At 42.6% G+C, this 22,524-nt stretch overlaps 1 protein-coding gene across 1 annotated transcript in view; it reads left to right on the top strand.

Annotated features, from left to right (window-relative positions):
- The window catches only part of SRRM1 (serine and arginine repetitive matrix 1), a gene marked incomplete in the record, with an annotated part of 1,602,281 nt that overhangs the window by 1,158,181 nt on the left and 421,576 nt on the right, over nt 1-22,524 (top strand). Inside the window, 1 exon segment of the mRNA XM_044083096.1 lies at nt 5,624-6,106. Coding sequence (XP_043939031.1) covers nt 5,624-6,106 — 483 coding nt within the window.

Here is a 22,524-nt window from a genome sequence, read left to right as displayed (position 1 = left end):
CTTTTACTTCTGTCCATTTAGCGTCTTTATGTTCCACAGAGTCTTCATAGATATTTCTGCAAAATGTATCTATTTGTTTTTTTGGTTGTGTTTCATTTCCTTTTGCCTTGTTTCCCAATTCTGTATAAAACTTTTTTGGGTCACGAATAAATTGCTTATTTTGTACTTTTCCTTTATATTTATCTGCATATCTCCTAAGTTGTTCTGCCTGTGCTGATATTTTTAGTTTATTATTTGCAGTAGTGCATGGTAGATCCTGATCTGCTCTGATACTGTACATTGCTTGTATCACGCCTGTCCTTGAGTAATTCTGTTGATCTGTTCCCTCTTCTATACTCTTCTAACAGTGACATTTCTTATCCTTATTGATTTATAGTTTTCTCTATTTGATACTTCCATGATGGCATTCGATTTATCCCCTTCTTTTTCCTTACTACCCTGTGTTTTGGTGGTAAGACTTTATCTGTTGTTAATTTAGCTGCACAGTAATGTATCCTGTTTACTTCTGTTATATCACATGAATCTCTGTGGACAGCCCTAATTACTGTATTCATTTGTTTTATCAAACTTCTAACTTTTGGGGTTTTATTGACTTTCTGTAGTCTGTTTCTTTCATTTATCTTAATATGTCTGTCCATGTGTGTTAAATTAAGCAGCTCTTCTCTTAGATCATTTTCTTCTAAACTGAGGGCACATTCTTTGTTCTCTGTTTCTTGCGGGCATTCTATAGAAAGTTCCAGAGCGTCTTCCTGTGCCGCATTCTCTTCAGTTTCATCTTGTGTCATCTGTTGCTGTTCTGTATGGGAACTCACTGGTCTATCACTCCACAACATTTAGTGTGTCAGAGTTGCCACAATTTCCTTTTCCTTCACTTGCTGTACAACTCCAACTGAACTTTTGTACTGGTTTCCTGTTGAAGGCTCCAAAGTACCTTTATATGGCAACTGATCAGATGTTTCCCGCTCCACTGGTTTCTCCTTAATTTGGGGATACATTGCTGTATCCTGTTGCAATTTTATCAGATTTGCATTTTCTACACTAAATCCTTCACTTTGCAGGTAGTCCATAACCCCACTTTCTCTTTCTTTAACTTCTCCGTTACTAATCCTCTTTTCTACTTTTCTCTTCATTTTCTGTGTTGTAAAATTTTCCATGACTGGATGCCCTTTGCCTGTATTTCTCTTCAAATATTTTTGGTGCCACTTTTTGTATTGATTAGTTTTGCTTACTCCATTACATAAATATTACACCGTATTAAATCTTTCTTTCCCATGTCCATATTTCTTCTTCAGATGTCTCCTGCTCCTCCTGTTTTTCCTTACTTTAGGAACTCGTTCCATCATGCTGTGATATAACTTGTGCTAGACTTTCTACACTAAATCCTTCACTTTGCAGGTATTCCCTAACTTCATCTTCTATTTTTTAACTTCTGCTTTTCTAATCTTCTGTTCTACATTCCCTCTTTGTGATGATCTTTTTTGTGAAATTTTCCATATCTAGATATCTTTGCTTGTATTTCTGTTAGAATGTATTTGGGGCTGCCTTTTTATGTTGATAAATATGGCTTTCTCCTTTGCATAAATATTGCACCATATCAGATCTCTCTCTTTCCCACGTCCATATTTCTTTTTATATACCTTTCGAAGTCTTTAGATTTTTGCTCTTTGTATTTTTGCACTTCCTCATTCGCTTCTTTTTCCAAAAGGCCCAAGGTTTCTTGGTCTATGTAATGTTTTTCATAAATCTGTTGCATTAATGAACACACATTTTTATTTGAAGCTTCTGGCAGTTTTTCTTGTGGAAGTATTTTTCTTTCCCCTAATTTCTCTCAATCTTTTTCTATATTTTCTGTCTTGAAATTCTGCATTTCCTGCATAATAGTAACAGTGCATAATTTCTTTCTTATACTCAGTAGTCCATTCTATCGTTGTCATGGTTGTTTTTGGCCTCTGAGTTTTTGTGATTTTTGTGAACTACTGCTTCCTTCTATAACAAGAGGGCCATCCTCCCCTTGGCCTGGCCCCTAACCCCATTGTAAGAACGTTTCCATGTCTTGAGGATTCTACACTGTCCTTTTTTTCCAGTCCTGGCACCAGTGCACCTACCAGGATTGGGCATTTTTTTATCCTGGGTCTTGTGCACCTGGCTATCTTTTTATTTTTTTTAACTAACTTCTGTCTGTAATATATGCTGTATAAAATACAGTCTATAAATTAGTGTCATCATGGTGAGATTTTGTGTAAAACAGGGTTCACCACGTGAGGGTACTCACCAAGACTTGAGGATGAATTCTATTCCAGCGATACTACTCTCCTTTGCTTGCTGACTTATCTTCTCTCCAGTTGAACCTCTTTGCCTTTGTAGTCTAAATGTGTGGAAGTCGTTATAGCCTTGTACTGCTGATGTGCTCTGTGTGGCTTTAAACCATGTCTCTCTGACTGCGCAGATGTCAGCATTCTTTATGGTGAGGAGAGTTTGTAGGGACTGGAGCTTTTTTGTTTAGACTGCTAGCATTGAGCAGTAACACCATTAGATTTTCTTGCTTTTGATTTGCTATGCCAGCTAATATTAGCTAATATTCCAATGCCTAGGGGGAAGAGGTGCAGGCCATCCCTGGCAAAGCAAGTGGACTACCTCCTTCCGTACTGACAAATATTGTACCCCCTTAGAATGACACCAGAAACTAAGCCAAGTCATCATCTGTTCGTATTGTGGTATCATCCTTGGAGAAGGTAAAATGCTGCTCATTGCTAGGCTTATATCAGCCTGGGACATGTATTCCAAGAGCTCCATGATGTCTGTCTTCATACAGTCATGACATAAGTGACCATCTCAGGTCATTTACACCCACATGGATTGTGACAGAGTCATACTGGCACATGTGGTCCAGTGACCTGAGTGTGTGCATAATGTGGCACATCCTGGCCTCTGATATGCAACTGACAATGACTTATTTTTCTTCCTGGTGGGAGGGACATCAGTGTGTTGTCTCCAATTACCAGAATATTTGCTTGTGTGGTGGCCTGCTTTATGGTCTTAAAAGTAGAGGCTGCATGAGATGTGGCTATATGTGTTGATGTGGGTGTTTTGAATGAGTGCATTCAGGGCTGCCCAAGATATTTGTTGTGTACTTCATCTATGAGCTTTCTGGGGTTTAGAAAGCTTACATTTAAGTGCCTCAGCATATGTAGGTTTACGTGTCTGTGTCTGGCAGTGTAAGCCCTCTCTTTTTTGTAACAACTAGACACCATTGTTTACTTGTGAATGTGAAATGTGCTGGGTGGGTGTAAGTTGTCCGCATAAATTCTGTTTAAGAATATTAACTGCTTTTTCAAGTGGGGATGCTCCCTGTGTGTCTCCTTCCACTAGATAAGTGTAGGTGTTAAAGGGCACCAGCCCCCTCTTTACAGTCAGTATTAGTGGCAGAAGTACAGAACCAGAAGAGTGGGATCAAGTGCTTCTGCAACACTTCCGTGTTGACGGGATTCAGTAATTTCACACACTACCCACTTGTGTGAGTGGGTGGAAATGGACGTATACTTTGGGAATTGATTTTAGCATAGGGCCAGGACTTGGTAGGGTGGCAGTACATTACGTAACACTGTACTTTTTATTACCCAAGCATACAGAAACCTTGCATAAGCGATGTATACAATAATGTTAGCTCTGAATGAGCAGCTCCACCCACATTAACAGGACTAATCCCTTTAGATGTTATTCAGCTGAGTATCCAAATTTTTCCCAGGCTGTTAGTCCTCATTTATCCAACATGCTGTGAAAAGACATTTTCTCCATGTGTCTTATGATGACATTGTCGTCTTTTAGTCCACATTCAGCGAAAATGTGTTGTCATATTTTTGGTGGCAGCAATTTTCCTTTGGATTTTTAAAAATTCTGCAGTATTTTATTTTGTGATGTTAGGTATACTCATTGCAGGTCAGTAGTTCCTGGCCTTTAGGGGGGCCTGAAAGTTTAGTTAACTGTGGTCTTCTTTTTATTGTTAAACTCTTACCTTTTTTCAGTGTGGTTAATTGGAAAAAAAGATGTCTTGTTGACTGAGTTTTAGTTTAACAGCATCTCTTAAAAGGAGGGGACTCACAGTGCTCTGCTTTTGCTATACTTTTATTTATATATTTTATTTGTTTGGCTCTAATTGGAACACCCCCTCTCTTGATAGCTTGTAATCTCTGACTTGCCCCAACCAGTGATTTACTGAACAGTTGCGTGTAGTGTTGGCATGCACACAAGGAAAGACGTTGCTGGGTTGGGAGGGTGGCCTAATGATTAAGGTGTTTACCTTACAAACACAAGGTGCAGGGTTTGAGTCTCACAAAGGATAATTGGCTAGGCTTAAAATGGCTCGCAAGGGCAGTTAGCTTAGTACTAATCTATGAACCTATAAGTTACTTAAGACTGACCATCTTATGACATTTAACTAAACTGACAAATGGATTTCATAGCCAGGTTTGTAGGAAAGAAAACTGTACAGATCAGCATATTATTTTCCTGAATTATGTCTTTAACTACCAGTTCTGGTCATTCATCCTTTGTTTGTTATCAATGACCAATAGCAGATGTACAAGAGATTTGTAAATCAATTTGTGCACGTTTTGATTTGCCAAGGTCTGTCTTGCTGGGTTTTCTGTACATGTGCTGAGAGACATTTTGCTTTTGTACAAGTCAGTGTTTTATTTGAGGAATTTGTCATGTATAGCCATTTTGGTGATTGGATGCCAGTATAACTTAACGTCCGCTGTGTTCTTTTAGTCGCTACTCAGGCTAAAGAGTAACATTTCCAAGAAATTACAGAAGTTACAGAAATGAAACTTAAATTTTACAGACTAAAGTTAACGCAACAAAGTAAGAGGGTGTTAAATAATTGGGAGATTAACACAACTGTGTTCTGCAGTGATAATTATGACATAAGCTGAATTTGATAACATAGTTGTAAGCAGTGAATACATTTTGTACAGATTTGCATTTGAGCTTCAAATCATCGACATTAATGTATAATTTTCAGGAAAGAGGCAGCTGGACTGTACAGAGAACAAACTCATAACCTTGGCGTTATTAGCAGCATGCTTTAACCAATTTAGGTAGCTAGCCACTTCACCTTACTTCGTAGAGTTCTGTTATTACTAATTTAAGGCTTGCTGTGTCTTTACCTGCGTCATTTTAAGTGCTATTGCTGTATGCAGGTATTTGTCTAAAATAAGAGAAAGGCAAGTTTCATGATTTTAAGCGCATTCATTTTTTGTGTGTTTAATGTAGTATTTGTTGTTCTTTATTTGTAAGCAAAGGTTTAAAAAGTCTAGCCACACAGGAAAAAAGGTGTAGCATATAGCTTTTCCAAATTTTATTGTTTCAGTTATAAATTTGTAATATGGGAGTTAATCGTAGGTTTGGGATGCTGAATTATCACACTGCCATGAATGTTTTAAAGTAGGTTAAAAAGCAGAAGTCTTTTTTAGAGATTTGAAATCCATTTGAATAAAATTTTTCCCTAAAATGTCATTCACATTGCAAATTTGTCATTTTTCTTTCTGTACTTTGTGTATTAACAGTGCTGTACATTTTTCTTGAAATTGTAAATGCCATGATCTATCTTGTCTTTGTTTTGCAGATCACCATCCCCTCCACCTCGCAGACATTCTCCTTCTATGAGGCGATATTCGCCACTTATACAGAGAAGGTATTCTCCATCTCCACCTCCACCTCCTAAAAGGAGAGGATCAATGTCTCCATACCAGAAACGAAGGCCATCTCCAACTCCACCACCTAAACGGGAACGCAGGATGTCACGTTCTCCACCTCCCAAGCAGCGAAACTCTCCACTACCAAAGAGACGTTCCCCATCTTTAACTTCTAGGCACAGGAAAGCTTCTCCACCTAGTAGGTCAAACAGAGAACCTCGATCCCCACCCCCAAACAGACATCATTCAATATCACCAAGACCTAGAACTATGCATAGTTCTGTGACTCCATCTCCACGCAGAATATCCCCAACTCCACCACCACCTCCTCAGAGACGTCAACAGTCCCCCTCTCCTAGTACTAGACCTATACGAAGAGTTTCACGGACTCCAGAACCAAAAAAGATGAAGATGTAAGTGTGGAGAAGGATTTTTTATATATGTGTAGAAGTGCAGGTTTGTATAAGATGTTATTTAAGTTGGTTCTGAATGTCATGCAGCCAGCTGTAAAAGTGAAAACAGACAAACTGGCACATACTTAGTTTTCCAAAAGTACTGCTACACTCTGTTTCCAATGCTGTTTGATCAGTTTTTCTCAGATAATGCTTTCTATCGTATTTTGCATTCCACACATGTGCGTGTGTTATAGATATGGCCATGACATTTAAATTACTATAAAATGATGATTTTAAGTGAGCTGCTCAGCACATCTGATGGGAACACACAAGACTGACCTCTAGCCCAAAGCAAGCAGACAGCCACAACAGATTTCAGGAATGTGAAACCACATCAGTGACTTTCCTACACATCATGTTTGTTTTTGCAGGGTGTGTTTTACCCCCCTGCTCCCCTTCTGTCCCATAGGTTTTATATTTTTACTCTTAAGTTCTCAACAACCTGAATGGTTTGTATCACAAATTTAAAAAAACTAATCTCACCAGGTTCTGCAGCCTTACAATAGCATTGTAAAAGTATCAGTGGTGGGGATGAGGATGGGGTCGTTTATGTCTTACTCCATTGCATGCCCACTCTGCATTTCACTCAGTTGAGTAGTTTGCCTTTTAAATTTTAGTCTTTTGTGATTCATTTGGAGCTACTGCAAACAGCCAGAGTAGAATAGGGAATAGTTTTGATTTATTTAAGCAGTAATATGTTGTCAGGTGACATCTGCCATATGCCTTGTAACAATATAAATGGGTCTTTCTTTGGATCTCAGGTCTATTCAGCATTCACTGACTGTTACCATTCAGTCTTGTTTTATGGCACAGTCTGCCTAAATTCTGATGCTGATTTTTGAATACCAGAGTATCGTGCATTACAGGGAGGTTTGTGTATATATCTCTGTTTCACAGCTTTTACCTAAAAGAGAGAGAGAAAAGCAGACATTATGATGAAATGGGGCTCTGTATGCATTATGAACCATTTTTTAATAGGTTTTCTGTTTTCCATCATGATGCTGTTGCTGCACGTTTAATGGTTCTGCACTGTCTGGTGTTATAAGACCTTTTACAAACTTATGTCAGTTAATCATATGCTTCATCTGTACTTGTCCCTTCTGCTGGCCATATGATTTGAGTTTAAAGATGTTAACAGCATTTGTTTGGGGAAATGTCCAGTTTCATTTTAGTTATTGACTTATTTTGTATTAATTTTGGGACAATATGTTTTAACTGCAAGTTTTTACATGCCTGTCCTTTTAATGTGTTCTTTTTCTCTCTGTTAGATGTAGTGGATCAGTCAGATTTAAGGGGTGAAGTGTAAGGAGAGAGAATCTTTTGCCGGAGGTAGTTTAAAGATTGGACTAATTTTCAGTTTTGCTGTCTGCAATTTGAAGGTAGTCCTGAAGCAAAACTTTGCATCAAAACTGATTTTAGATTATATGCTTTCTTATCTCTTGGCTTAATTCTAGATGGCCATCAGTTGCTTGGCACTGCTTTTTTTGCTCCCAACTTTTATACCACCAGCACTACCCCTCGTTTCTGGAACTGCCAAAGCTGTTGGTGGGCCAGGAAGGAGTACTGGAAACCTGGGGCAGAGCTAGCAAGCCAGCAGCATTACATACGCTGTCAAACACCCCATGGACTTTTTTCTTAAGTTCTACACCCCATCTGATGTTGATATGCTGTTTATTTTTTAGTGTGTGTGTGTGTACTTGTAAGATTTTAACGAAAACATAGTGAAAGCAGGAAAATAAGCTGTACATTTTTAGAGATGTGTTGCTGATGTTGAGAAAATAAGACAAAACCTCTGAGATTCACCATTTCACTCTTGAGGCTGTTTAGAAACCATTTTGGAGCTACGATCTCAGGAAATGTTGTAGCACACAGGTATGGATAGAATTGAAATACTTGATGGTCTTTTTCTTCCCTTAAGAACGCTAAGCACATAAGTGTGAACATTGTTGGACAGTATTGCTGCAACCTATTCATTACATGTGGCAGTGTGTATTGCTGAATTTGTGCAAAGATATAATTTCATATGAAAGCCTTGATGTGATTATTCATGATGCCATGTTGGTTGTCCTTTATCTGTATGTGTATACAGGAGAAACATCTCTAACTGCGTACTTAGGCCTGCCTTTTTCTTCTGTGAAGTATGGTTTTAGGCAAACTTTGAGAATATATGGGTCATAACAGCAAAAGGTGGGATTAAAATAAAGCATTGCTGTTTTCTTTATTTCCCAGAAGAGGGTTACGTATGATTTCACAAGAGACACCTAAGGAAACCACAGGACTGCCAATATCAGAAAGGTTTGTTGTGTGTGCTTTTTACCAGAGCACATTCCATTGAACAAAATAGTGTCTGCACAGAGTGGAACAAGTGAAATTAATAGAGGAAACTATGGAAAAGTGTGGTGATGCGGTTTTCATACAGGCCGAGCATGATACTCATAGCACTCTTCTGGCTAAGGCAACATTGGATGTTCTTCGTGTTTCACTCTTGCAGTTATCACCTGTGGGTTATCCTGCAGTGGTAGCCCTCAGCTGGCCCAAATACCAGAGTAAATGTTTTTGTGCGTCGGCTGCAGTCGCCTGTAGTCTGACGTCAGGTCGTCAGTGCTGTTAAGCAAGGCAGCCGACTTCATTACATCAGTCTTTCTTGGTGTGGAGCCTGTAGCAGAAGCAGTTCGCACGAGTGTCGTTCGGTTGCTGCCAGAGTTTCAATTTCAGCTGAAAACGTCTAAAGCTAAGTACCCTGTTGGGCACCCTTTTTTCATGCACTAACCGATGTCCATATACGTTAACGATTGTCTCACCTGTGGAAAGCAGATCCCACACAGAGACTTCCATTCTTACTGCATCACTTGTTTAGGCCCAGGCCACGACGTCCCCCGATGTTCTTCATGTTTCACTATTGCAGTCATTACGTTTGGGTAATCTGCTGGCAGATTGCCCTCAGTCGGCCTGATTAACAAAGTTTTTGGTCCTGCTTCGGTTGCTGTCCCTTCTTCCATGACGTCAAGTCGTCAGGGGTATAAAACATGCAGCCGACGCCATTACATCAGTCTTTCTTGCAGTGCGGTGCCCGAAGCAGAAGCAGTTTGCAAGTGCCGGTCGGCCGACTACTGAAATTTTCATTTTCGAGTTTCAGAACCGAAGTCTTCAACTTACAGCTAAGTACCCCGTTGGGGAAACTTTTTCTTGCTCCTTATTGATGTCAGTAAAAGTTAATAATTGCATTACTTGTGGAAAGCAAATACCTCATAAAGATTTTCATTTGTAATGTATTCCTTGCCTAGGCTCTGACCACAATGTACCTTGCTGTCGGTTTTGTGCTTTATTTAATCAGCGCACTATCCATTGTCAGTACATTTTTGCCTGTAAATGTTTCGGTTCTCTGTTTAATTATCCAGAAATGTCGGTTAGCCATCTGACTACCGGAATTCTGAAAAAACGCAAAGACAGAGACAGTCCGCTGAGGTCCAAAACTGCCGACGACGCCTCTCCTAAGTCAGTCGCCAGTTCATCGATAGTGAGGCGCTTTCGCAGCTCCTGATACCCACTACTTCTGATTCGCAGGCCTCTACTGAGACCCATTTGGAGTCCGGTATGCCGCGAGATACTTCAACTCTGGAACCCGCGGATGTCTCTACCTTGGATGGGTCTGGAGCAGCTGTGCAGTCACCGGGTTCTGAGGGTGTATTCAGGCCTACAGACTTGCATATTAAATCGACACCGGCTTCATTACTAAGGCCTAAATCTCGATCCATGTCTAAAAAACCGACGCCCAGGCCACATACTCAGGCCCCTATGCCTGAAAAACAAATGATAAAAATGGCTGAAGATATAATTACTCTTATCAGGGGTAGTAGTCAACCCCCCACCTCTAAGAGGCCTAGGGCTGAGCTTGATTATGAATCTTCTGATCAGGAATGTGTTTATTCTGGCTCTTCTAATGACCTGGATTTGTCCATGCCTACTTATGAGGATTGTGATGCAGAGGATTCCACTCCCACTGCTTCCCCTCCTGAGGATTTTTCTTTTGGGGAAACTTTACAAACTTTAAGGAAGCATTTCCACTGGGAAAGCCAGGAATTTTCTGATTCAAAAAAGAGGCTTAGGGATTTCCTTCTTCCTCAGCATAGAGGCTATACCTCCTGTACTAGACATTGTTGATGTGTTCTCAGAGTCCAATTTGGCCCCTGATTCACTGCCTCCGGTTCCTAGTAAACCTGACAGATACTACAGGGTTCCTGAGTCCCACAAGTTCCTTTTCAAAAATCCAGTTGCAGATCCAGAGACCATTTCTCAGGGACCCAAGGGCATTAAGGCTTCTACTGCTAAAAATCCTACACCTTCTGATAGAGACTCCAGGGCGCTGGATAGATGGGGTAAAAAGGTTTACGCTTCTGCAACCTTGGCAATCAGAGCTTGAAACTGCCAATTCCATATGTTAAAATACCAACAGCGTATTATTGGACTGCTTAAACAGAAAATTATGTTGATTCCTGATTGTGTGGAAAATAAAGATTTACAGCATTTAATGCATTATGCTGAACAAGTGGGAAAACATACTTTGCAATGTGGTTTTGATTCTTTAGAGGCCTCTTGCAGGGCTGCTGTTACTGGGTCTGTGCTTAGAAGGCATGCTTGGCTTAAGGAGCAATCTTTGCCTGATCATGTTAAAGCTAAATTGTTGGATGCTCCTTTAAATCAGGACCGCCTGTTTGGCAATAAGTCTGAAGAAGTTCTTAAAAAGATGGAAGATAAAGCTAAATCTATGAAAACTGTTAAAGATTTCTTACAAGTGCAACCTCCGAGATTTAGTAGGCACTGGCCTACTAAGAATTGGTCCTTTCCAGTTCCTCTCAAGCCAAACCCAGACACAGCAAAAGCCCCAGGTTTCAGCCCCAGTGGACTCTCAGAACTAAGCAGTGGGGGGCCTCTACTTCCAAATCTGGAAATAAGACCCCCCCCCTATGGTAAACAGTCTCATTGACTTCCTTTTAAAAATCCCAAGCACTTATCTTTTTTGACTGCCCCTTTGGGGGGAAAGATTGCTCTTCATGCATAAAACTGGGAAATCATAACCCAGGACAAATGTTTTTTAAATATGGTGTCCCAGGGATACAGATTTCATTTCCACACTTTGCCAACTCCAAATGGGTGGCCAGACCTGCCCCCAAATCAGTGGGCAGAGGCTCAAAAACAAGTTCTTTCCCTCTTAAGCATGGGGGCTATTCAGCCGGTACCAGAAGAGGAAAAGGGACAAGGTTTCTATTCCAGGCTTTTTCTGGTGCCCAGAAAAGACAAATCATGGCCTCCAATAGTGGACCTGTCTACTCCAAACAACTTTCTGGAGATTCCAAAATTCAAGATGTTGACTCTTCACCAATTACTTCCTATGCTAGGCAAAGACGCCTGGTTGGCATCTCTAGATTTAAAAGAAGCATACCTGCGTATCCCAGTCAGGGAATCTTGCAGAAGATACTTATCAAAGCAGGCTACTTGCATTATCAGTTCTCTGCACTGCCCTTTGTCTACTGTGCCCAGGGTATTCACAAAGTGCCTGGCTCCAGTTATTGCATTTTGCAGGCAAAGAAATATTTAAATGTATCCATACCTGGACGATTATCTAATTCAGGCAGAAAACCAGGGCCTACTCTTAAATCATCTGGCATTTGTAAAAAGGGTTCTAACATGTCTGGGATACACCATAAACGAAAAGAAATGACAGCTGGTACCCTGTCAACAGATTACATTCCTGGGTGCAAGCTTGAATACAACTGCCCAGATGGCATCCCTCATGCCAGAAAAGCGAATTAATTTGGTAACTTACTTCAAACAAGTGGCCACAAAAACCCTGCAGACTGCAAAACAAATACTGCAAGCCTTGGAGTTCATGGCCTCCTGCATTCTTCTAATTCCATATGCAAGACTGCATATGAGGAAACTACAGTGATATCTAAAAAGTCTATGGAGTCAACATTGTCACAGCCTGGAAACAATGATTCCTGTCATACCTTGCTTACGCCTGGAGTTCCTGTGGTGGGCAGAGGCCTGACACCAAAACAAGGGACTACCATTCATACTACCCCCTGCCGCCCAAACCCTAACTGCAGATGCATCAGACTATGCATGGGTGGCTCACATGGCAGGGAAGTGCATTCAGGGCAAATGGAACCCAAATCAAATGCACCTACATATCAATCAAAAGGAAATGTTAGCTGTACAGAATGCTCTGACAGCTTTCAAGGACTACATTCTTCCAGGACAACTAATGGTAAAGACAGACAACACCACAGTTATGTTGTACATAAACAAGCAGTGGGTACACATTCCTAACCCCTCTGCAGACTAGCCATGGCATTGTGGAACACAGCCTTGAACTACCAAGTGCACCTACAAGCTCAATTCCTGCCAGGAAAAATGAATACACTTGCAGACGGACTAAGCAGAAACCACATGGACCCACACGAATGGAAACTGGAACCATGGATTTTCAACATGTTGACAAGCAAATGGGGGAGCCCAGACATAGATCTATTTGCCTCCCCACAGAACTGAAGCTACCAAACGCTCTGCACGTACGGAAATGCATGGCCAAACCATAGAGAATTCAATACACCAGAGGCCAGCATGGAGAGTACCTAAAGCACTTGTAGACAAAATCAAGTATATTTTACATAGAATACTTTTATTCAGACCAGTTTCGGCTACCCAGCCTTCTTCAGTGAAACAGCATCACAAAAATATGCCCCCATATATGCGGATCTGTTTATGGCTTTTTTCAAGGAATGCATGATTTATGATCCCCTTCATAACATCTATCAAGTGGAGATAGATATTTGGCGTAGATATTTGGATGATTGCTGGATGGTGTGGCGGGCAGATGTGGTATATTTTCAGGAGTTTTTGGAATATCTTCATGACAACCTGTGGGGTATTCAGTTTACTCTTACATCTCATCATGACACTTATCAACTTTTTGGATGTTACGGTCAATAGGAATGAGGATCATACTCTCAGCACCAAGACTTTTCGTAAATATCCACAATACAACAGCTTGCTCCAGGCATCCAGTATGCATCCCCGCCACACCATCTGCAACATTCCAGAGTCACAATTCATGCGTTTTAAAAGAATCAGTTCATCTGAACAGGAGTTTGAACATGCTAGACAAGATTTGTGTAAAAGGTTTTTGGATAGGGGATATAAGGAATCAGATATTGATATTGCCAGTGACTGGAGTACTGCTCAGGACAGATGCACATTGTTGGAGTATAAACAACTTAGGACAACACAAGAAGGTCAAAATCTTAGGTTCGTGACAACCTATGGACGTAATCACAATGTCATTAGGAATGTGTTGGTTACCTATTGGAATATACTTTTGGCCAATGATGAACTTGGGGAATGTTTAGGCCCCAAATGCCAATTCTCCTACAGACGTGGGAGAACTTTGAGTGCTCATTTTTCACGTTCTAAGCATAAAGAGAGTGGGGGAGCAGTATATAAACAAATGACTATGACTGGGGATAAACTATTGGGAATGTTCCCATGTGGACACTGTGGGTCATGCCAATATGTGAGCAAATTGAAACAATTTACTAGTGCTAACACCAGCAGGGTATATGATCTCAGGGTTTTTGGAAACTGTGCCAGCAGTTGGATAGTATATTTAGCAACATGCAAATGTTCTGCTTTTTATGTGGGCCAAACCTCTTGCTCATTGAGAATTAGGATGTCGGAGCACAGAAGTGACATCCGAAACAAAAGGGAAACAAATGCCCTATATAGACATAGTACCAAACATGCCAATGCAGAATTCAGGTTTATGATTATTGATAGAATTATTGGAGATGGAAGTAACCAACAAGGATGGCATACGATCCTTAATCACAAAGAAAAATATTGGATCATTAATTTAGGAGCGCTTTTTTCCCCCAGGACTCAATGACCGTTTATGAAGGACATCACATATTACTATGTTTACATTAGGGGTTTTTCTATATATGTGTATACATATTTTTTATATATATTACATGCCAATATACAATACAATGTTTATATATAGTATAATTTTTGTATTTACACATATGCAGGAGATCACAGATTATTGTTTTTATCTGTTGTATTTCATTCATGTATAAAAAAAGTTTTTATACATATTACACTTGTGTATGTGTGTGTGTGTATATATATATATATATATATATATATATATATGTGTGTGTGTTGGTTTTTGTATGTTTATATATGTACAAATAACCTTTTCATATGTATTTTATCTGCATATGTATTGGTATTATTGTCACTAACTATGGATTTATATTTATCGCTTTACATGTATTTTTCTAGTCTTTGCTATTTCTGGGTTGGACCATGTCTATCATTGGTTGGGGGTGTGTATATATAGTTTCACTATGCATATTTTTGTGATGCTGTTTCACTGAAGAAGGCTGGGTAGCCGAAACCGGTCTGAATAAAAGTATTCTATGTAAAGTATCCCCTCAGAACTACCAGTTGGACAAGTTTTGCACAATGACTCCCCAGAAACAAGCCTGGAAAGTGGATGCTCTGTCCTTCAGCTGGAAAAGCCCGGCAGTCTACGCCTTTCCCCCTCTGCCTCTGCTCTCCAAAGTTCTACTAAAAGTCAAGCAGGACAAACTAAGGATGATTTTGATTGCTCCAGACTGGCCACGCCAACACTGGTAACTCTTTCTGTGCAGTGTGTCGCACATATCTCCATGGCACCTGCCTCAGACCCCTTTCCTGCTCTCTCAGCAGGAGAACCAAATTCTGCACCCTCAACTTCCAGCATTGAACCTTGCAGCCTGGCTAATCACTTAAATTCACCCTTATCCCTCAGCAAACCTGTGATGAATGTCATCTTGGAAGCAAGGAGACCTAGTACTAGAAAATCTTATGCTGACAAATGGAAAAGATTTTGTGCCTGGAACCATTCTCTAGGGATGAGCACAGCAGCACCCAGTTTACCTCAGATTTTGCAATAGTTAACTGAGATGCTTCACAAGAGCCTGTCTTTTTCCTCCATTAAAATCCACGCCTCAGCTATTTCAGCTCATTATAACGCAGAACCTCCCCTCTTCTCTCATCCTCTGCTCAAGCAGTATCTCAGAGGGGCAAAAAACTTGAGACCACCCAGAACAGCTCCTACCCCTGCCTGGGACCTTAACTTTGTTTTGGAGGAACTCACTCTACCTTCTTTTGAGCAAGCTGCTACTGCAAAGTTAAAACTTCTGTCTTGGAAAACAGCCTTCCTTTTAGCAATCACTTCAGCTAGAAGGATATCTGAATTACAGGCCCTTATGGCACTGGAGCCTTTCATCATCTTTCATGCAGACAGGGTATCTGTCAGGACTAATCCATCCTTCATGCCCAAGGTTGTTTCCAGTGTGGCTCTTAATCAGTCCATTCATTTGCCAACCTTCTTTCCCAATCCACAGAACAAAGGGGAACGGATTCTGCATTCCTTGGATGTGCACAGACAACTTAGATTCTACTTGGACAGGACTAAATCTCGAAGAAAATCTGAGAACAACTGCTGATAGCATTTGCTGTAGGGGCAGAGGGGAATGGCTATTTCAAAGCAAATCGTTTCTAAATGGATAAGCCATTGCATTCATTTCTGCTATAAGCACATGGAAAACCTAGCCCCCAGGGGATCAGATCTCATTCCACCAGGGCTGCATCTACTTCTGCTGCCTTTCTCAGAGCTGTTCCTACCAGTGACATCCTAGAAGCTGCTACATGGAGTTCTGTACATACTTTCACCAAGCATTATCATTTACCAATTTTCTCTAAATCCAGAGCTGGCTTTGCCACTGCTGTCTTGCAGGGCCTTGTAGCTGGCCCTAATGCTGTATAAACAGCCCCCCCCCCCCAAACCATAGCTTTGGGAATCTACCCAAATGTAATGACTGCAACAGTGAAACATGAAGATCACTTACCATAAATGTAGATGTTCGAGTGTATTCACTGTTGCAGTCTTGGTTACCCTCCCTCCAGCCCCCTAGTTTTTTCTGGCTATATCTCTATTTTCCTTTACTATGCTTAAAAGCCTTTTTGGTGTATTTGCTTTTTGTTGGAGCTATACTTTAGTGTTTTTGTCTATTTGCTCCCCATTAGGGGGGCACCTGACATGTGGGGCAAGAAAAACTGATGTAATGGCGTCGGCTGCATGTTATATACCCCTGATGACCTGACATCATGGAAGAAGGGACAGTAACCGACGCAGAACCCAAGACTGCAACAGTGAATACAGTCGAACATCTACATTTATGGTAAGTGTACACAACTGTACTTTGCTGGTTCTGTGCCCTCTTTAATGCAAGAACCATTCGCCATACAGCTCTTATTGAAGACCGTTATTTTCATGTTCCATTTTTGCATTGCGATATGGCGTCCATCAGCCAACAATCCATGAACATTCCGAAAAAACGCAGAGATAAAGATAGTGACAGACCACACAAGGCTAAGCCTTCTGACTACTGTACAGCTAAGCAGGTAGTCAGTTCTTCGGAATTCAGTGAGGCGCTTTCGTAGCCCCTGATGCCTAATTCGATATCCATGCAGGCCTCTACCGAGATATTTTCAGAGTCCGGTATGCAGGCCGCAGAAATCTTCATAGTCTTCCGAGCCTTTGGCTGTCTCTGCCTCAGTTTGGTCTGGAGCCGCGACACAGGCACCTACTTCCGATGAGGCTTTTCGTATTACCGAATCTAGTCAAAAAACGCCATCTTCTCATCCGACTACTGTTTCTCTCAGACTGATGGATTCTCTCAGGCCTAGAAACCAGGCCACTCCTAGAAAATCTGCTTCTAGCCTCCATCTTGCTCCTGCTCCACCACCCCATGCACAAAATGCTCAAAATGGCAGAGAATCTCATCTCCCTTATCCAGGCTAGTCAGGCCACAACTTCTAAAAGAAAAAGGAACCCTTCTCCAGAAATTATGACAGAGCAGGGTTCTGAGGAATCTGACTATTCAGATTTTGAAGAGGAACAGAATCCTCTGACTTCTTATGAGGATTCAGATGCAGAGGAATCCATCCCTTCTGCCTCCCTCCTTTGGGGAACCCTTCACACCTTCAGGGAACATTTCCAGTTGGAACCTCAGGACTTCACCCAGTCTAAGAAAAGACTTGGAGAGTTTCTGGACCTGCCCCAGCACAGCCCTTTGCCCCCCTCTCCCCCATTTTAGAAGTGGTGAATGATGTTCCATGAATCCGGCTTAGCCCCTGACACCTTCCCACCTGCTCCTAGTAAACCTGACAGGTTTAACAGAGTACCGGATTCTCTCAAATACCTGTACAGAAATTCTGCTGCAGACCCAGAGGTCATTACTCAGGGCTTAAAAGAGCTAAGACTAATTCTGCCAAGAATCCTGTTCCTTCTGACAAGGACTCCAGAGCTCTGGACAGATTAGGTAAAAAAGTATGCACCTCTGCAACCTTAGCTATCGGAGCACTCAGTTATCAGTTCCATATGTTAAAATATCAGGAAACACTTTGGAACTATTAAAACAAAAGATTCCTACCTTTCTTGACATGCCAATTCAAAGGAGTTAGCAGATTTACTGCACTCTGCTTGTCAAGTGGCAAAACACTCATTACACTTTGGATATACACTGTGGATATGATGCCCTAGAAGCCTCTAGCAGGTCAGCAGTCTCAGGGTCTGTCATTAGGAGACATGCTTGGCTGAAGGAACAACCTCTCCCTGATCATGTCAAGTCTAAACTTATTGATGCACCCCTTGATGAGGAGCGCTTGTTTGGAGTAAAAGCAGAGGAGGTGCTTAAAAAGATGGAAGACAAGCAAAATCTATGCATACAGTAAAAGATGTCTTTCAAGTTCAACCTCCCAGATTCAGCAGGAACTTTCCCTCTAAGCACTGGTCCTTCCCTGCACCTAGCAGACAGGGCCAAAGTAAGCCCCGCAGGAACAGACGATCCAGGCCCCTATCCCAGGACCAGCAGAGAAGCAAACAGTGGACCACGTCTGCCCCAAAGGCAGGGAGTTCTAAGCCACCCTTCTATGGCAAAAGCTCACAATGACTCCCCACCCCCCGCCCTCCCTTCACTCACGAAAAGCCTCTTCAAAGAAAATTGGCTTTCTGTAACAAAGGATCAATGGGTCTTAAAGATAATTTTTCAGGGATACAAATTCTCTTTCAGCGAACTCCCAATTCCAAGAGAGTACCCAGACTTGGCTCCATATCATTGGTCAGAGGCATTGAAACCGGTCCAAACTCTCGTATCCCAGGGGGCAGTAGAACCTGTCCCCTCAGATCAGACAGGCAAAGGCTTAGACTATTCCTTGTTCCCAGAAAAGAGGGCACTTTGTGCCCCATCCTGAATCTATCCATTCAGAACACCTCCCTGGTGCTCCCCAGATTCAGAATGCTAACCTTGCAGCAGCTGCTGCCTATGCTGACAAAAAATGCCTGGCTGGTGAACCTAGACCTAACAGATGCCTACCTCCCCATCCCCATAAGGGAATCCTGCAGGAAATTCCTGGGCTTCAGAGCAGGATCACAACCCTTTCAGTTCTCTGCGCTGCCCTTTGGCTTACCTACTGCACCCACAGTATTCACCAAATCCTTAGCCCCGGCCATAGCATTTTGCATACAGGAAAATATACAGATTTACCCTTACTTGGATGACTGCCTCATTCAGGCAGAGTGCAAAGAAAAGCTGCTCCAGAACCTTCTCTTTGTCAAATCCCTCTTAACTTCTCTAGAGTTCACCATCAATGAGAAGAAATCAAAGCAAAGTCCCACCAGGAAGATCATTTTCTTGGGAGCTCTGCTAGACACAGCATCCCAAATGGCCTTCCTCTCCCCAGAAAAGCAGAGTTTCCTGCCTGTCTACTTTACCCAGCTTGCTTCCAGAAGTCATCTTACTGCGAGGAAGTTCCTGCAAGCCATGGGATACATGGTATCCTGCATCCTAATTCCTTTGGCCAGGCTTCACATGAGAAAACTTCAGTGGTATCTAAAGAAGCTTTGGTGTCAGCACTCTGTCTCTCGAGACCTCTCTCCCCCTGATCCCATGTATAAGGGCAGAGTTTCTCTGGTGGGCAGATGCATGTACCAAGAACAAGGGTCATATCTTCATCATCCGCCCTACCGACCAGATCATCACCACCGATGCCTCAGACATTGCTTGGGGTGCACACTTAACAGGCAGTTGCGCCCAAGGTCTTTGGAATGCCCAGCACCTTCCTTTACACATCAATCAGAAAGAAATTATGGCAGTACAAAAGGCACTGACATCCTTCAAACCCCATCTCAGACCAGGAGTTCTCCTTATAAAAACAGACAACACCACAGTAATGTGGTATATCAACAAACGGGGGAGACTCAATCTTACCCTCTGTGCAGGCTAGCCATGAACCTCTGGCTGACAACCGCCTCCATGGGTCTACACCTAATTGCCCAGTACCTACCAGGAGTCAACAACACCCTGGCAGACCACTTAAGCAGAAACTTTCTGGACCCCCACGAATGGTAGCTCCACAGGGAAATCTTTCTGCAACTCACTCAGGAGTGTGGGACTTCGAAGGTGGATCTCTTTGCTTTGCACCTCAACCACCAGCTGCAAAAGTTCTATGACAGGGAGCATCACCTCCTAGCATGGAAGGTGGATGCCTTGACCTTCCCCTGGAACTCCCTCTTTGTGTACGCTTTCCCTCTTCTGCCTCTTATTCCCAAGGTACTGATCAGAATGAGAGAGGAGAGACCAAAGGCCATCCTCATTCCTCCAGATTGGCCCAGACAGCATTGATACCCCTTACTGCGCAGCCTGACCTTGCAGCCTCCCAAGCAGCTTCCCCTGATTTCAGACCTTTTGACTCAGGTGTAGGGGAGATACTGAGCCCAGACTTGCAGACTCTCAATCTTTCATCATGGCTTATACTTTAAGAGCTAGCAAGGAGTCCCTGTTAAGCAAACCAGTCCTAGACATTATCACAGAAGCTAGAAGGCCCAGCACCAGAAAATCTTGCACAGGGAAATGGAAAAGATTCTGCTCCTGGAGCCAGTCCAGAGGGGCCATTACCTCACATCCGTCCATCCCTCTCATCTTGGATTACCTAGCCAAGTTACTCAAAAGTGGCCTCTCCTTCTCTTCTATTAAAATCCATGCCTCAGCCATTTTAGCCCATTACGATTCAGACCTACCCCTCTTCTCTCATCCTTTGATTAAGCAGTTCCTCAGAGGGGCTTCTAATATCAGACCTCCCAGAATGCCTCCCATGCCAGCCTGGGACCTGAATTATGTTTTAGCCTTACCTCCTTTCAAACCTTGAATTGAAATACCTGTCCTGGAAGACGACCTTCCTACTAGCTATCACCTCAGCCAGAAGGGTTTCAGAACTTCAGGCACTCATGGCTGTCATGCCCTTCATCATTTTCCATGCAGACAGTCTCTCCCTGAAGACTAACTCCTCCTTTATGCCCAAGGTGGTATCTGATGTGACCCTCAACCAGGCCATACACCTATCCACCTTTTTCCCCAACCTTCAAAACAAGGGGGAAAGAATTCTCTTCTTGCTAGACCTGCACAGACAACTCGCATACTATCTGCACCGTACTAAACCCTTAAGAAAAACAGACCAGCTGCTTGTCAGCTTTGCCCTAGGGGCAGAGGGGAAGCCCAGTTCAAGCAAACCATTTCCAGGTGGATATCACACTGTATCCATTTCTGCTATAGACCTCATGGGAACCCCCCCGTACCCATTCCACTAAGGCAGCCTCCACTTCCACAGCCTTCCTCAGAGGAGTCCCCACCAGGGACATCTTGGAAGCTGCCACCTGGACCTCTGTCAATACCTTTACAAAGCATTACCACCTACCTCTTTTTTTCTAAGTCTAGGGCACGGTTTGCCTCTGCAGGGCTTGCTGACCCATGCCTTGGGCTCTAACCTATCCTTCCACCCCTCTCCTCAGCTTTGGGAATCCTCCCACAGATGATGACTGCAACAGTGAAACACAAAGGACATACTACAGTTGTGTACACTTACCATAAATGTAGATGTTCGAGTATATTCACTGTTGCAGTCCTGGATGTTCTTTGTGTTTCCCTGTTGCAGTCATCACATTTGGGTTATCCTGCCAGGGGTAGGCCTCAGTCAGCCCGAATACCAGAGGCTTAGTATTCCTGCGTCGGTTGCTGTCGCTCCAGGACTAACATCAGGTCATCAGTGGTATAAAATCAGGCAGCCGACGCCATTACATCAGTCTTTCTTGCCAAGGAGCCTGAAGCATAAGCAGTTCGCATGAGTGCCGGTCAGCCACTACCTATGTTTTTGTTTCCGAATTGAAGTTGAAGTCTTCTAAAGCCAAATACCCCATTGGGGATCCTTTTTTTTTTACTCTAACTGATGTCAGTTAACAATTGTCTCTCCTGTGGAAAGCAAATACCACACCAAGACTTACATTCTTACTGCATCACCTGTTTAGGCCCAGACCTCAACGTCCCTCACTGTCGCTTTTGTGCTTTGTTCAACGCCAGATCTATATGTCTTCGGGCCATTATTGTAGCTAGATATTTTTGCGATATGGCTTCGGTAAGCCATCTGACTACCGATGATCTGAAAAAAATGTAAGGATAAAGACAGAGACTGCACAGGTCCAAAATTTGCCATCGATGCTTCTGCTAAGCTAGTTGTCAGTTCTCCGGTCCTCAGCGAGGTGCTTTCGCAGCCCCTTATGCCCGCTTCTGTGGATTCGCAGGCTGCTGCCGAGACCTTTCTGGAGTCCGGTATGCCACGAGACTCTTCTTCGATTAAGGATCCTGCAGATGTTTCTACCTTGGATGGGTTCAGAGTCGCTGAGCAGGCACCGGCTTCCGAGGAAGTGCTTTGCACTACCAATACTCGACACAGACTTCTTTCGTGTCTTCAGTTCTTTATAAAACTACCGAGTTTCTAAGGCCCAGGGTATAAACTACGCCCAAAAAAATGACGCAAGCTCAGGCACCTGCTTCCTTGCCTCAATCACAAATGCTTAAAATGGCAGAAGACTTTATTATGCTTATTGGGGGAAGCCAGGCTACCCTTCCAAAAGGAGACTTGTCCCCAGTAGTTTTATCTGAAAAGGAGTCCGATGACTCTAATGCTTCTGAATATGAAGACATGCAACCCCTAGGTTCATAGGTTGGTATTAGGCTGTTGGCCCTAGGGCCTATACAAGTCTAGCCATAACAATTCCCTGGCTATTTCTTTCCACACTGTTTACTTTCCTGGACCCCTGTCTAGCAGAGTGACTGACATGACCCCCGGGGTGAATTTCCTTTCTCCCATCCAATCATCAAGGTTCCTTTTGAAGAGGGCCAAAGAGGCGCTCTGCTTGACATATATGGGCA

Source organism: Protopterus annectens, chromosome 1.part1 (assembly GCF_019279795.1).
Source record: "Protopterus annectens isolate FY-2018-M chromosome 1.part1, PAN1.0, whole genome shotgun sequence".
Classification (NCBI taxonomy): domain Eukaryota; kingdom Metazoa; phylum Chordata; order Ceratodontiformes; family Protopteridae; genus Protopterus; species Protopterus annectens.
This window is presented reverse-complemented; position numbering and strand designations above follow the sequence as displayed.